Genomic DNA, 16727 nt, shown 5'->3' on the forward strand with positions numbered 1-16727 from the left:
GGATTCAATAAAGTGATGGTGAAATGTTGTATGTCCAATGTATGACAATTATATTGAGTCCAAATACAGATAGTTTTAAGATCTGTTAGTCATTTTAGACCAGTTACAGTGACACATGCTGCTGGTTAATTTAGAAAGCCATGCATTTTAATTGTTAGGTTAACTGAAATGCCACACATAGTAAAATGAGGGTGCGTGGCAGAAATCAGTGGCTCCTGAAGTCTATAAGCAGATCAGTGTTGTGGTTAGTAGAGCTAATCGTGGCTGAGAGGGGAGACGGGTTAGAGGCGAGGTGATAAACAAGGTGAGATGCAACATGTACGGAGCAATGATGACCATCAGACAACGAGAAGCACAGAGTAACGAGGAGGGTCGCACAGCCAGCAGGTGGATTCATAACACTGATGGAGCAGGTTTAGGTTCAAAAAGCTTCTCTTAGAGAACTCAAGGTCACTCTGATTTTCTATTTGTGGCCTCCTGCAATTAGAAAGAGGGAACCATACTCGTGCGCACACAATCATAAAGATAACAATGCAAACGAACTTCAAAGGTTTGTGGCTATTCTGCCGTGCTCTTTTTTTACATGTACAGCTGGTTCACCGTGCCATGCATCTGCCTCTGTGCCCGTGTTCCAGTGCAGGAGCTGCAAGAGCAGTAACACTGTGACAACTTGAGATAAAAACCATAGAATAAGAGGCTTAGACTTCTAATAATGAGCTCCATACAGGCCCATATAGATTCAAAATCTAATGGAACCTACAAAAGATGGACTGCTTCTGTTTATTTTATGATCTGGCTGTTGCAAAGTAATGCGCTTCCATCAGATGTCCGCAGCAGTACGTACCGGTCATCTTGCATGGGCCTGACATACCCAGCAGACAGGATGTTGAGAGAGAGGATATTGGGGTCAATGATGGTCTCATCAGCTTCAGGGGTGTTGCGGAGACGTCCTAGGAAGGTAGAGGTGCGTCAGTTAGAACAGCTCACAGACAAGGCAGCTTCACTTTTGGTGCAGTGTTTGGTTTTCAGGGTAAAGAAGCCTGAAAACCAAACTTACCCACAACAAGCTCACGGATTTCCTTCCACCCCATGTCACCTCCTGACTCATGTACAATGGTAACAGTGATTCTCCTCTGGAGGCCCTGAGGTCGCGAACGAAGAAAGAAGAAGAGGTGTTAATACCGCATGTTCAGCACCTTTAAAGTACTCCAAATATCACAGTGTGATCGACACACCTGGTGCAGCAGGAATGTGCCGTGACAAGGCATTCCTCCTCTGTGATCCACCACAGCAGGGATGTAGCTGGAGGAGACACAGATGAAAACAAGCTTAGCAGTGCTGGACACATTTACATCATCTTCAGGGTCATTCTGCTTATTCCTTCATGCTATCATTTCATGGACAGCTCTGCCAAACATTCCAAACATCATGACACTCACTCTCCATTGGCCTCCAGCTCGCAGATCTCAAAGAACACCATGAGATCATATTTGCTGTGGCAGGGTCCAGCCTGCGGGCGGGTCATAGCTGTCAGCTTGGTTGCAGGTACTGTGTTGAAAAGGGAGAGAGAGAGCGTCAGCCAGGTCAAGTGCAGACAGAGAGCAGACTAGTGGCTAACAGCAGGGAGCTGCTCTAACCCTACGAGGGAAAGAGAAAGGGAAGAAGAGAGGAAATCAGTGATGCAGGGAAAGAGAGGAACCTCCGAGTCCAGCAGACGGAGCTCCTTTCCTTCAGCACATTTGAAAGCAACTTAAGCAACTCTGCAGTCCTCTTTTAAAGGAGAATACCGCTAAATTCCCTTCATATGCACAAAGTCCTTGAACAGTATTCTCCTTGAACACTATCTGTGTTGTTGATTTTCATTGTTTTGTAAATCTAGTGTGACTATGAGCTAGCTGCAATCGTCTAATTTAAGGTAGTTCCCTAAAAGGAGTTCAGAGTTAAGAGAGAGTTCATGCAGCCCTGGAGTTTGGCCCAAGCTCAAGCAGAAACAATATAAAATGTAGGATTTCACATAATGTCTTACATACCTCTGCATATATATATAAAGTATTTTATTCTATGGAAGCCAAAAACAGCCGTGCTTGCCATCATTTCTGATTGCTTTATCTCGAGATCATAAGTTAATAATTTCGTTATCTCAAGAAAACGAGCTCTGTTATCTTGAGATGAAGAGATAATCAACCCTTCCTCCAGAGAAAACAAAAGGTCGCTTCCGCTTTTTAACCTCCTGAGTGTTTATCAGAGGTCAGAGTGTCAGGCCAATTGATCCGCTCATTAGACTGTGCTTCAATCTCACGTATATACATACTTCATTATACCCTTCAAACAGCAGCAGGGTGGGGAGTGACGGGAGAGTAACACATCTGCTGTTAGTCGACAGCTGGCTCTAAACCGTCCCTTGATGTAAATATTGTCATATCGCCAGGGAAAACATTCTTACAACAAATGGAAAAAGTGAATAAAAAGCTCGTACGGTTTGCTTTGGCCCTCCCAAACCCACCCCCCTCCCTGCAGTGAGTGGATGGTATGATCCGCTCTCACGAATCTTATGAAGTCATTTCCTCGTGATAAATTATCTCATTATTCTGGCAAAACAAGCTTTGTTAACTTGAAATAATTAAATAATTAACTTGTGATCTTGAGATGACATTAAAATAAACATTACAAGCACAGCCGTCCTCTGCTTCTGTCGTAAACACTGGGCCTGAGTTTACTGTAGCTTTCAAATGTCATGTCCTTAATTCTTGGCTTCTTTTTTTCTTAATTCAAATAATTTGCTGTTTCCTACCTATTTGGAGTGTTTCTTGCACTGCTGTAAAATGTGAATCTTCCCTCTGGGGATCAATAAAGTCTGATTTTATGTGTGTAATTTAGAAATGCACATTATCATGTCCATCCCATTCAAGAAGAGCTCAAAGAGGGAACTGCAAGGAGAATCCACCACGCAGGTCAACAGTAAACACACAGAACACCAGAGAGCCGATCCAACCGAATCCTGACACAAGAAAACTCCCTTTTTATATCAAAAAGTCTCATTTTTACAGCTTCTACTGGTCAGTGACCAGGACTGACTGGAATATAAACTGCAGCAGAGAGACTTTGTTCTACTTTGTGACACTCCATCTCCCCTGCAGGACGCTCATATCACAGCATCAGTTACAGGACATCGACCCAGCAGCTGGAAGGACTTCGGTGTTGCATTTGAGCCATTATTCAGCAAAACTGATGCTTGAATCTTCACATAAAGAAACATGTTGTGGTCTTTGGAGTAGTAGTTAATGAATTAAGTGTAATGTTGCGTAACGGTCACTTGGCTCTGGAGTATTTTCTCAGTCACACCAAGATAAACAGTTGATATAAAAAGGCTTTCAGTCACAGGATTCTCTTGGATCTGACATCAATAACCAACCCGGCTTCTGAGCTTTAATAACTGAACAGATAGAGGTGGGTGGAGCTGTCAGCTGAGCTCGCTCGTTTCCTTCTAGTAGGAAGGAAGCAGCCAAGCCAGCAGCAGACAGAGCGTGGCATGACAACGAGTCCACCAGCGCCCCATTGAACACATCTGGGACCAGGTATCGGATCAGGTCCAGCGATTTCTCCCGGTCCGGCGAGTCGTCGGAGTCAGCTGCTCGTACCCAACAACATGAAGCTAAGATGACATGACTTGCAGGGAGACCAGTACAAAGACAATGCAACATAAATAAATGGTGGAATTGAAGCAAAGTAAGTCAGGAAGCAGCGTGTTTACCTGGTTTGGACAGAGGCATCACTCGTGGGAACTGTCTTCTGCAGGGACGAAGTGGACTGGTTGTGAAAACAACAACACGTGTGTGTCATTTTAAGAAAACATAAAGACATACGTTACATCTTTGTGAAGCAAATCAGCTCATCAATCACATACCTGATGACGTCTTTACAGAGTGGAAGAAAAGGCTGTTTCTGATAGTGTCCAAACACCTCAAACACGATTGGCTGAGTCTTGATGTAGTCGACAAAGGATTTAGTCACTTCAACAGCAATCTATAAAAACAACACAGCGACGTTACTTGACCGATCAAAACCCGCCACAGCTCGTCATGGTACAGGATCTGACCGATGCTCCTTACATTCTGCACATGGTAGAAGCCCAGCGGGGGGCCACGGCCTGTGTTCTTCAGAGGTTCAGTGGAGAAGGCCTCATCGTGACGGTGGATAAAACTGAAAGCAATCATAACGAACATGTTTGCATGTAAAACTGTAAACGGAACATGGTGATGTGATCGTGTGAGTAAAAATGTGCATTGAAAGCTTTTTAATCAACTGCTTACTTGAACTGGCAGAAGATGTCAGCATATTCTGCAGAGATGCTGGAGGCTTGCAGGACAGTCACCCTGAAGGTAAACACATTACCGATCGTCAGGTGCTCCAGGGTTGTGTCGAGCGGGCCGTCCACACCGGCCTTCAGCGGATTCTCCTGCTCATCTGCACCAGCTGTGAGAAACGCAAAGCACAAGTCAGACACAGGTGACAGCTGGCATTCCAGGCGACCGGCCAAGTCGAGCTGATTGTACACCCGCTTGTTTTCTGGCACCATGAACCAGGGATGGATCAGGTCTGGCGAGGACTTGGGGGATTGACTTGGTTTGATGGCTCCTTGTTTCAGACTTGTTCCATCGTGACTCTTTCATGCAGCAGCAGGAGTCTGGCGGACAGGTGTGCCAGATTTAAGCCATTGTTGTCCATTGAGTGCGACACCACACACACACCCAAACACACAAAACATGTATCCATTCACACGGAATTATGATTACCCGCACATGTGTTGTTGTTGACCTCGTCAGCTGAGGGTCCCATTTCTGCATTCTGACCCTCACCCTCCACGATACGAAGCTCCTCCTGGGAAATCCCAGTACGGGACAGTCCTACAGAGCAGGTCTCGGACTGGAACTGCAAAAGAAGGGTGCCAAACTGACTGGTTAGCAGGTAATTATACACAGACGAGTCCTACATCTGCTACATATCGCGGTTTTCTCTACCTTTTCATACTGCTGATCCTCGAATGAGATTTTGGCAGTGCCTGACTGCCTCACTCCTGAGCCGTAGTCGGGAGCTTCCTCGTCAGCTGGAGGGAAACACAAAGCACCTTCACTTCACTCCCTCAAGAAGTCACACACAGCCTGCCCTTTCAATGCCTTCACGGCCTTTGTCTCAGCGACGGTTTGGCTGGGGATCCGAGCCTTACCTGATATGGCCTGCACCGCCACTCGGAGGAAGCCCTTCACTTCTCCCTTCTCGCTGACGATGGCCACGCGGTGGACGAGGGGGACCGGATACAGCAGGTTACTCAGATAAACAAAAGCTCTGAAGAGGAGGCAGAACGCAGAGAGAAAGAAGAAAAGATAAGAAACACATGAGCTACGATGACGGCTCACACTTGATAAAATACCACTGGACTGGACAACAGAACACAGAGCTGCAAAGCAACCAAACAGAAGCTGGGACTGCTCTTGCGATGGCCATGGCTGCCCTTTACTATCGCTTTGTGGGGGCTTTTCCTCACCATCTATAACTAATGACATTCTCTGGACAAGTATGGGTCACATGCAGTATTCCTTAACTTTGGTACTGTACAGGTGAAAGTTTGGTGAGGATAAGGAGCATGTGTGTAAGGGTCAACTCTTTAGTCTTTAAATGATTTACTAGAAGCCAGCTCACTACTGAGCTGGACAGAAGATGTTTTTCTCATTTCCACTGCTTAATGATTACATGCTACTGCGCTAACATGTGCATTGTGAACATGCCTCAATATGAAAATACTACCCTACATATCAAATGTACAGAGTCAGAATGAGCACTTGAGGCACTTTGTATTTGCATTAGATCTGAAGATACTTCAGGGGCAGTGACTGACTTTTGAGAGTGTAAATGCGGGAACTGCTGCACTAGAAATGTTCCTCTTTCTTGTTTTCTCTAGTCTTTTAGCTACACTTCTTGATCTTGCAGTCAAGGACCACGGTAGGGGTAGACATTTAAGGGTGGAGAGTGTAAAAAGGGAGAGGCTTATGACAAGATTGGTGAGGTGCAAAGAAGGCATGCTCAGGACAAAAAAGGGTGAACAAAAATGCTTTCAACTTCTCGACTCAAAGGAATCAAAAGCAAATGGAACAGAAATCATCATACGGCACATGGCTCAGCTTGAATAAAAACTGCCAACAGCTTGATATATCGTACGCTACACCAAAAACCAACGAATGACATCAGAAATCAAAGTGCACCTCCTGGGTCGAAGTGGTAATTTGTGCAAAGGAGGGGCATTGGTTCATCATCAGACGTATTCAAGTAAAAATTGACAAAAAAGGTCAAAATGAAAAGACTTGTGCTCTGGCATGCCTAAAAGAGACAGCTGCAGTAGAAACCAGCTCTTTCATCTTGAGATTTTGAGTCTTCCTTGAACACCACTTTGCTATTTCGTATGAGTAATTTCCAGACTCTTTAGTACTTATTCAGGTTTCACAGCATGGTGAGAACATTTCACTGTGGGTTCCTGTGTTATGCAAATCAGACCTGAATATACTCCATGAGACATGTCAGTGCTTTGGCTAGTGGTCTTCTTTAAAAGCCGCTAGTTTGCATTTAGCCACACGTACGTGAGACACACACCTCAAGCAGCCGTTGAGCATCAACTTTGCTTGGATTTCCATGGAAACAAGGGGTATGAACTGACCCACTCTGGGCTGACATAAAGGACTTGATTTAGAACTTCAATATGCAGAAGAAGCTTTTAGTTAGTGTGAAAAACCAGTTAGCAAAAAACAAAGAAAATCAAGCAACAGTCAGATTGGATGAGATTAAAGATAGAAAGCAAAAGATAAACCTTGAAGCCCAGAAATGTCTACTCCAGTGTCCACTCAGTATCATGTTCATGAAGGAAATCTGTGTAGTGGTTTGACATTTGAGAGCATTTGTGTCTCAAACATGAGACACAGTGACAGTGACAGCTGAGACAGGGAATCAACACTAACGTGGCTACTTTGACTCGGTGTAATAAGCAAGCAGGAAGTGTTTAAGAAGATGGAACAAATGAAATTCCTACCATCCAAAAAGTTGAGGTAGGGTCGATTTCAAATCTCCACTGAAGCTACTCAACCGAAACCCCCAACTCCATGTTGATTTTAACACAGCTTACATGTCCCAAGCGGACAGCTCAATGGAAAGTGTAGCAGGCTAATTTTCTGATGTGTTGCAGATTGAATGTACTCGTGCACCCACAGTCCACAGCAGAGTGAGCACTTTGCGAGAACACACTCTTGTGCTGTTTCGGTGTTGTGTTTTCATTTCGTCCGTGCTGATGTCTATCGAGGGAAACGGACCCTGCGTCTCAGCGTGAAAGAGCTAGTTTCCTCCACCAGCATGCTCCCGAAACCTCACCAACCTTCCCACTACACTGAATAATGGTGAGCGGTCGTAAAAGGGATCCTGGCCTTCGCTGGAGCCTCGGCAGAGCTCTCCCTCATCATCATCATCATCATCATCATCATCATCATCATCATCCTCTCCCCCGAGCTCCAAGCACGGGTCGTCCAAAAAGATATCATCGTCCAGGTCCTCCAACTCCTCCAACTCCTCCTCCTCCCCTCGACCCTCCTGCTGCGGGTCAGCCAGCTCAGTAATTTCAGAGTTGGAGAGGGTCGGGGATGGGGTGGGGTCACTCATGCGCTCGCTCATGCATGTGTTGAAAATGGGGTTTCTGGTGCAGCCGGAGACATGGGAACTAGGTTAGTACAGTTAGATAGAAAGCACACACTTGTTCAAACAAGAGGGGCAGCAGAGAACCATTCGGACTGGACCACAGGAGAAAAGCTGCCTCCACCAAAACCTGCTTTTCCTGTCTGTTCTAGAGCACAGGACGCATGTACAGTGGAGACACAGAGGACAGATGGAGAGTGCAAGACAGGCTACACATGTTGTAATTTAACTGCCTTTGCTGAGAGTGCAGTTAAGTGTGTCAGACCATGAAGACGATGATTTATGGCCTGCAGAACAAAGGCCGGTCACTTCTGGGTGTCACAGGACCCCGACATGGTTAGAATCAGGCTGGGTGATGTTTTATATGCGTTCATGCATTTCTTCATGTCTCTGTGATGCTGGGAACGTGAATTTACACCCTGAGGTTCAATGAAATATGATCATATCTTATCATATCACATTTACTGACAAACTCTCCAATATCACGCGGCTGCTGGTGTTGAACACTGGTTCATAAAAGACTGAATTAATGCTTAATTTAGATAAAGTATAACAACAATTTTCTCCGGACGTTTGCCAGTGACTCCCTGCAGATTATTGAATCAAGTTTTATGACTAGTTTCAGGAACAAAGACCACGCCTCGAACACATCCTGTTTCCACTGATTCATTTGTTACCCCTTTGACTCCGTCTTTGCATCCCTCCCCCTCAAACCCCCTTTTTTCTTTTCTCCCTCCCTTGTCTCTTATTTGAATACAAGAGGAGTACTTCATCCAAAAATCCGAGAACATCCGAAAAGCTTCCCCACCCAGAGTCTCAACTCCACCTGGTTCCCTCCCACCTCCACAGTGGCAGCTGTCCATCATCTCACTCCATCCATCCACGGCCCAGATTTCTCCCTTCATCCCACAACCATCATCCCCTCATTCCGCCATCCCTCACTCCTTCACCTTCAACCCTTCTTCCCTTCATCCCTTAACCCCCACCCCTCCAACCCTTCATCCCTCATCTCTTTGTCCCTCCTTTCCTTCATCCCTTGACCTTCATCCCTCGACCATCATCCCCTCACCCCTTCATCCCTCATCATTCGTTCCCTTCATCCCTCGACCCCCATTCCTTTACCCTACTCTTCTCTGGCTGCATCCTAATACATTCTCCTTCATCTCTGCCCTCCTCTACCCATAAAACACATTAGAAATCTAGATCTTATCGGTATGGTCTTTGTTAATGAAACCACTGTTAACCGCCCTCCACCACCACTGGACTGAAGCTGTGACTCCACTTTGAGGCTTAAAGAGTTTTCATACTAAAAATTCCTTTGATGTCTTTTTAGGTCTACGTACAAATACACACTACAAATAAAAGTACAACATCCAACTTCAGCTAACTGCTGATACATCATTCGTCTTGGAACTAGATTTAATTAGATGTGGTGCTTTTGCCACGTATACCTGTATTACTCGCCTATTGTGAGAACAGGAAGTCTAAACGAGCTGACAAGCCGCATATTTGAAGGGGACGTTTTTGAGATTACTGCCTGATCATTTTTGCTTGTCTTGCAGGAGCTAAATAGCATTAAAGGCTTGATATGCTGAGTGTTATGTAACAGGGCCATGTGACTGTGTGTAGGACCCATCTGCAAGAGAGAGGAGAAAGAGGGAGCTTGGCAGAGGTGGTGGAGGCTGTGTGCCAACGTGGGAGAGAAAGAAACAGCAGGCTTTGAGTAGGAGGACTGAAGAAATGTTCCACAGCCAAGACGTCCCATTAAAAGAGACGAGCCTGGCATCAATGATCATGTACCGACCATTTCCACTGGCTGTCAAATCCGTCCTTTGTCTTAAAGCTGCAAGCTCGCGTTCAGGAGAAATACATTCACACTCCATTCAGTAATAAGCACATAGAATTAAAAGCTCGAACTGGGCAGAGTTAAAACTTATATAATCAAAATATGCTCAACTGATACATTTAAAAGGTGTTTTACGATCAATGATGCCCAGTAAGTCCTTCATACAAATACATGTTTTTAAAGTTTAGCTGAGATCTGATGATAGTGGTGCACTCAGAGCAGTCTGGAAACACCAGACTTCAGCGTGTAATGACAGAGAGACCATGATGAAGTGGGCTGCAGACCACTTCATTCTGCTGTTTCTGTCATTATGGTGCATTAGTCGACCACATGCACAATAAGTGGCCGTTACAGCCAACAGCCTCTCATTATCCTGACGTACAGTATGACGAACACTGGGCTTCTGTTTGCTCGCTGCTGTTGACCTTTGTGCGAGTTCAACGGCGTCCTGTCGTGTCTGTATGCTGTGCGGGGCCAGTGGCGTTCAGCATTTACCTGCCGACCAAACGGAACCAGGGGAAGCGGTCATAGAAGGGGTCTCCTCCGGTCATCACATTCTCACAGTCTTCAGCGGTATTGTTGGGCACATCAGCGGCGCGATCGTACATCTCTCTCATGAGATCGAGCCTCTGCCTGCAAACAGCAGCAACGACAGACACATTTAGTCGCTGCGTGGAGTTAATGAGGGATGTTCTTCCTGTGATCTGTGCTTTCTCTGAGATTTATCCCTCATCAGGACCCCACAATGTTTTGTTTCTGAGTAAATAGAGTAAATACAGATTTGTATTTGAGTGAGAACAGACAACTTTTCATCCCCCCTCCAGTGTTCCCGTGTGGTATCAGAGAACAACCAACACCACTTTCACGCGAGGAGTAATGACATAGTTTGAGTGTTGCTTCACGCAAACGAGTAACTCCAGCAGAGGTTGGTGTCAGGATGGATGAAGAGTAGAAGATAACATTAGGAGAGAAAGCTCGAGTTCATTCATTCTTTTAGTCTATAACGGAGACATGAAAGCAAACAGAAGGGAAGCAATCTAAACACAGATGGTGTCATCATGCTCCAGCCTTTACACTGTGCAACCAACTTTGAATTCATAAGGACAAGCTATAGAAAGGTCTAACAGAGTGTTTGCAATAAAAACCTGAAAACCTGGACCTTAATATAAAGTGTTATTGATTTTATCAGTATTTTATCAGCACATCAGCAACATGTTGGCCTCAGAGCTTTACAAACATTACATGTGAAGGCTTAAAGACTGGGGGCGCGTTCACGTACCTCAGTTTTTCTAACGTCCAGTAGTGAGTGGCTCCATTTTTCTGATCCTGCACCTCCACGGCCACAATGGTGCGTGGGAAGTGTCGTACCTCTCTGTCCTTACTCGCCTCTGGGGGGAGCAGGTCTGGAGGCAGGGGGGAGTAGAGAGTGTCTGTGAGCAGCACAAACTGGAACTGGACCTGCAGGGGCACACAAAGCACCGTTATGGTCACAGAGGCTCATCGTGACACCGATCGGAGGACACGATGACAGAAACATGCCGGACCTTCTTCTTGAGCTCCACACTGATGGCGTTGGCCTCCTTAAGGAAGATGGCGTTCCCCCATAACAGGTCACGCAGAGAGGTGAACTGGTAGCACTTCCACTTCCGAAAGCTCCACACAGCCAGCTCTCTTTCCCTCTCTGTCCATTGCACTGAGGGCAGAACGGAGAACATTTGGTGAGGGTTAGCTCACCAATGACAGAGACACATATACATGTCACATAATTTGCACTACCTTCCTCTTCTGGCTCTTCCTCTTCTTCAGGGGCTTCTGGGTAGTAACGGTCCACCTGCTTTTGAAGAGCCTCCAGCTTGCTCTCATAATCCTGGACAATTGATTAATGAAGACAAACGTCAAACACACATATGTACTGTACATATATTCATTCAAAACACTAAAATACACCTGTGGACACATCTCAAAATAACACAGCTTCAGGTAGATCTAAGCTCCTGACACACGCGTTACTGTACCAGTCTCTGCTGCTCCAGAAGGTTGTTGGCCTCCTCTCTTTCTTTGCGATACTGATCCTCCAACTCCTGCAGCCTGAAGACATAAACACAAGTGAACAACACAGGTTTGACAGAGGCGATGCACCACCGCAAAGGTTTTTGCACCTGTGTCGGCAGGTTTCTGGAGCAGCACGCCATTTACTGTGCACTGTGCTGCAGGCTCGCAGAACGTGCACCTATTAAGAATTCATTCACCAGTGGAATTACTCTTCTTTCCTTCCCTCCTTCCTTGTCTTTCTCTATCTACAATTTTGTGGTGAGGCCCAATCAAAGGAGCTTACTATTTCCTCAAAGTACCTCTGTTCCATTTCCTGCTTCATGTCAATGCCCTGTTTCTCCAGCAGCTCCCGCTGGGCGAAGGCCCAGTCCACGGGCTCGGCAGGGGTTTCAGCACATGGGGTCCTCTCCCTCTCAGCTCTGGCCTGCACAGGGTGGTTGAACCGGAACACGTGGCTCTTCCCCAGGATGATGCGATTTCCTTTACGGGAATGAAAAATTGAAGCGTTAAAAGGTATTTCCAGGTTTTTATGGTGTCTAAGTGTCGGCTGGTAAACCAGAAACAGCCATTATATCACTGTGGTCAAAGCCACCAGACTCCTTTGACAAAAACAGTACATTTACCTCACAGGTGGTCTACCACCGCCTCCATCGGTTCATTTGTTCGCTTTATTGTGTGACTGGTGTTTTAGCATATCAGTTCAAATGGCCACCGGTTGAGGTGATCTATTGGACCAATTCCAAAACCTTCTGTATTAGCAATCAAGACACCAAAATATGTAAAAACAGGCCCTGGCTTATAAATAGTGGAATAACCCTTTAAGCTAAAAGCATACTTATACTGTAGAGCAGTACTACACACATACTGCTACTCGATATTAAGTATTAGTAAAGGTGAAATTCACAGAGCAAAGCCCTCTGACCTGATCTGAGGACAGTGGGCTCCGTCACTCTCTTGCCGTTGACGTAAGTCTCAGCTCCTTCACACGGCTCCAGGACAACTGCTGCTTAGGAGCAGAGAAGGCAATGTGAGGCTTCACTTCCTGTCTGTCAACATTAAACTCTGACGTACACAACAAGCAGCAAGATAAAGATCACCCACTTTCTCCCGTTGGGCCGGTGGAGCTGGTGAAGGTGCAGTGCTCATCCTTGATGAAGTGGCCGCTGAGGACTATGTCCTGACGACTGGCGGCGTCTACGCGACCGACCCTGCAAAAGAAAAGTGGCGACATGACGTCAGAGCAAACAGATAGTATAGTGCTGATGTAAAGTGTCAGCAGAACACACACTGAGCAGCTAAATATAGTGTCTAACCTGGTGATGCCATCTTTAATGTAGTACAGCAGACACTCAGACATCAGAGGATCCTCGTTAAGGTTCACCAGATGAGGCGTCTGACAAACAACAAGAATAATTTACTAACTGAAGGAATTAGACACATAAATCATTCATCACCCATATGTTATTTACAATATAACATATTCATACACCGCACATCAGACAGCTGAGAAACAATCTCCCCCAGTTACAAACATCAAACAATCAGCGATAGTTAAAAGCATGCAGTCAAATTCACTCAGCACAGCTTCACAGCGGGAGTGTTTCATGTAGTCCCAGTCAGATGTTACGGGGCTGCAGGCCATAAATCACTGAAACGGGGGCACAACTATTATCTTTCCCCCCATGTTTACACCCATTGCCGCCTTCGGGGAGTGTTTGAAGTGAGTAATGAAGCAGATTTAAGATAAGGCTTAATGAAAAAGAAAGACCCTCGACTGATCTGCCTCGGCGAGGCTCCTGCTGAAGTGAGACTCAGAGCACTCAGAGGGGAAACAGCTTTAAACACTTCACAGCTACAGACCTCGTTGGGGGAAAACAGCCCGACTGTGTCGATAAACACAGGCTGGGGCTTTCTAGGGCTATCGGAGGGCTTTGGGGTAAATAAACAAGCATTTTAGTGAATAATTTAAACAGCAAGTGTGAGATCACAGCAGACTTTAGGAGATGTCTAATATTTTCTTACCTTCTTAGGAGAGAACACACCAACTGTCCCGCCGTCTTCTCGCATTGCTACACCCATTTCTGCCAGCAAAGCCTCTCTGTGGACGGACATCAGACTCAGTGAACCAAGCGGCTGCATGATTTGTCCACAAATGCAAAGTGGTGCATGATGCACAACCACAGTATTTGCTAAAAACTCTCTTAGTAGCTGCAACTTTAGGTCAAGAGGACTTAATAATGCATTTTAACTGGACGAGAAAAAGAGGATTATTAAGTACATTATAAACTACATTGTATTGTAGTAGTATTTTAATACTGTACGTGACAAAAGATAATCCTTTATTTATTTAAAAGAGCTTTCTTTGATGTAGTTTGTGTCTTTTGAATTCATTTTCTGTCGTCTCTCCATGTTCATGAACTGGTCTTTTTAGTTTTTGGTTTATTTTTTTTGGACTACTTTCTAAAAGAAAAACTGAATCGTACAAATAAAATAAAATAAAGTAAATTAAAAATCTCACCTTTCCATTCTAATGGCTTCTGTCCTGCGAAGCTTTTCTTCCCATGTTTCATTAAGTTCAGCAATGATTTTCTCTGTTTCCTGACATTTCAAAGACAGTGATGATTAAAGTGAACATGGATGATGGTGAGCCACGTTTTTCTTTTTGATGACAAATCCAACAAAAAGACCAAAACTAACAACAAACTGATTCTACTATGAAGTGTTATCTTAGTGTCCAAAGCTGGATATATCTCATTAATCTGTGCCATGGAGCTCCACCAGTCTGGAACAATTCCAGAAATATGGTGGTAGAATAACTTCAGACACGATAAAAACTGAACCTTTATCTGAACCTAGGATCTGGATCTTGGGAATTAATGCGAACCATAACATAAAATACTTTATGTTACTTGCAGGCACAGCTGGGAAAAAAGTGTTTCTACAAAACTGACACTAATCTGAATGAATTAACATCCTGTAGTTCATCTGAAAACATCTTGTACAGTCTAGGAAGGAAACCAGCAGCCTATGAAAAATAAGGGAGTCTTTTCTGGCTTTGCTACCATCATTAGTGAGTGAATTTATATGAAAACTTGCTCTCCTGTGCTTCTATTGTCCACTTAATGTTGTAATACTTCGCTTGATTGAGTTTGTAGCACACAGGGCTGTGGGTGGGGAGCGGCAGGAGATACTTTCTTTGTTTCTGTCTGTCTTTATCATGTGTATTTGTCTATGGATCATGCTCAAGCTCATGCTAAAGCTAACAAAAATGGTTCTTATTTTCAGGAGATCATACAGTAATAAAAACACTTATGAATGTTATATTCCATTCCTGCCAATAGATCCCCCTGGATCCTACATCCTAAATCGTCCTTTAAGATGAACGTCGGCACTGCAGTTTGAGTCAGTTCAGTCTGTTATCCTGTGTTCACCTTCAGCCTCTCGATGGCCTCTTCACTGCCCGGGCTGAACATGATGCGGTCGTGCAGACTGGCGATGGATCCTGCACGGCTGGACAAGGCTGAGAGAGACGGAGAGGGACTCATCCCCGTCATGGCATTGGTCACTGTGGAGAGATCATCCCTTTGATTCACAGCTTGGCCTTTATTGTTATTGTTCTTGTAATCGGATAGGTCTGTCGGGGAGGGACGGGGGCGCGGCGTGTGTACAGGAAGTGGAGTCGGGGTAACAGATAACAGGGAGTAAAGAAATGGAGGAAAGCAAACAGATAAGGAAGAGAAGAGAAGGGAGAATAGAAAAGAAAAAGAAAGAAGATATGTGGCCTGAAACAACTCACAAAAAGTCACAAAGAGAAATCTGAATTGCGAGTACACAAGCGAGGGCAGCGCCAGCAGAAAGCCACGCGCAGAGAGGACCAACTGAAGGGATGCAACAAGGACGCTGTCCAGCCATGACCAAAGGAAATGCAGCTACAACACAAAACGTCAAGCAGAGCATCATGTGCAGGAGCATTCAGAAACAAGAGCGTGTCAAACTGCCATATATATACTGTTCATCTGCCCTCTCAGATAATCTAATATGAGACAGGGACTCTCCTGCTCGCTCCCAGTCAAGCATCTTTAATAGCAAAAACAAAATTAGCCGCCATGTATGGAAAATAAAATGGAGAAACTAGGCCGTCCTTTGTGCAGAGACGTAATGACTCATTTGTAATAGGGTCATATTTCCTGCAGAGAAGACTGCGAAGCCAGAACTCTCAATTAAGATTCTTATCTGAAAGCAGCAAGATGAGTTTAGTGCTCGGTGCGCTCCTCTAAAATTAGCAGTGTTGAACAAATCAGAGCAGAAATGCAGTTGTCAGTCACGGTAAATATGTCCTCACTGGACATTTCTGAAGCGAAGTTCGAGTCACTTCTACGTATCTCCAAACGGACCTGATTTCACATCATGTTCCCTGTTTTCTGTGTTTTTTCTTGGGATCATTGTGGCCTTTGACAGATTCTACAAAATAAAGAATAGCAACCCTGCAGCTGCTGCTCTGGCAATGCAGAGTAATAAATTGGGAAAGTGTATCACACCCGTCCATCTGGACAGGCTGCTGCCGGCTCGAGATGGATCACATAATATTGCCTTCGCAGAGCAGTTGAGACAATAAAAATTTATGGCGTAAAATGAGATGACTACCTCAAAAGACCCGCATTATGCAAGTGATTATACTCTCCCTGAGACTGAGGGCTTTCTGCTGTGGCTGCCAACAGGAGGCGATAGAGCCAGACAGACCCTGCCAGGGGAACGGGGGGCTACAGTTTCTACATTAACCAAGGAATTCAAAGACTGGCGAGAAACATATTTCATTATAGTCCTTAAGCTTCCATATTGTATTGCTCTGCTTTGTTGTTTCATGAACAATTAAGCTCAGTCCCTCCGCTGCCACGGCTGTGAAGCCATACGCAGATCTCTGCAGCACCGTGACATGGCACATACAGACCTGGACTACGTGCTATTTATACCCCATTAACATTAGTCACTGTACTTCAGTCCTGGGCGATTCTTTGTGATACTGTAGTGCTGCAGAGAACACAGAAAAGCTTCTACTTGCGCACAATCACAGTAAGCACCGGCGATGCTAAGCTGCCACAAG

General features: G+C 45.1%; 1 protein-coding gene across 16 annotated transcripts in view; it reads right to left on the bottom strand.

The window, feature by feature from the left end:
* The window catches only part of kif1aa (kinesin family member 1Aa), a 41110-nt gene that overhangs the window by 10433 nt on the left and 13950 nt on the right, over positions 1-16727 (bottom strand). For 4 of the 16 annotated variants that reach the window (XM_076726653.1, XM_076726652.1, XM_076726651.1 and 1 more), the window contains 23 exons: positions 15058-15191; positions 14145-14224; positions 13649-13724; positions 12940-13019; positions 12728-12834; positions 12549-12632; positions 11926-12106; positions 11590-11662; positions 11351-11441; positions 11119-11267; positions 10854-11032; positions 10070-10207; positions 5225-5343; positions 5019-5104; positions 4794-4929; positions 4311-4473; positions 4110-4200; positions 3905-4023; positions 3752-3807; positions 1440-1548; positions 1236-1302; positions 1058-1142; positions 845-950 (listed from right to left, as the gene is read on the bottom strand). In XM_076726653.1, coding sequence (XP_076582768.1) covers positions 845-950; positions 1058-1142; positions 1236-1302; positions 1440-1548; positions 3752-3807; positions 3905-4023; positions 4110-4200; positions 4311-4473; positions 4794-4929; positions 5019-5104; positions 5225-5343; positions 10070-10207; positions 10854-11032; positions 11119-11267; positions 11351-11441; positions 11590-11662; positions 11926-12106; positions 12549-12632; positions 12728-12834; positions 12940-13019; positions 13649-13724; positions 14145-14224; positions 15058-15191 — 2509 coding nt within the window. Of the gene's footprint in view, positions 1-844; positions 951-1057; positions 1143-1235; positions 1303-1439; positions 1549-3751; positions 3808-3904; positions 4024-4109; positions 4201-4310; positions 4474-4793; positions 4930-5018; positions 5126-5224; positions 5344-7414; positions 7730-10069; positions 10208-10853; positions 11033-11118; positions 11268-11350; positions 11442-11589; positions 11663-11925; positions 12107-12548; positions 12633-12727; positions 12835-12939; positions 13020-13648; positions 13725-14144; positions 14225-15057; positions 15261-16727 lie in introns of all 16 variants that reach the window. The other 12 variants (XM_076726644.1, XM_076726643.1, XM_076726642.1 and 9 more) reach the window with 8 other exon arrangements.

The sequence above is a fragment of the Chaetodon auriga genome, chromosome 3 (assembly GCF_051107435.1).
Source record: "Chaetodon auriga isolate fChaAug3 chromosome 3, fChaAug3.hap1, whole genome shotgun sequence".
Classification (NCBI taxonomy): Eukaryota; Metazoa; Chordata; class Actinopteri; order Chaetodontiformes; family Chaetodontidae; genus Chaetodon; species Chaetodon auriga.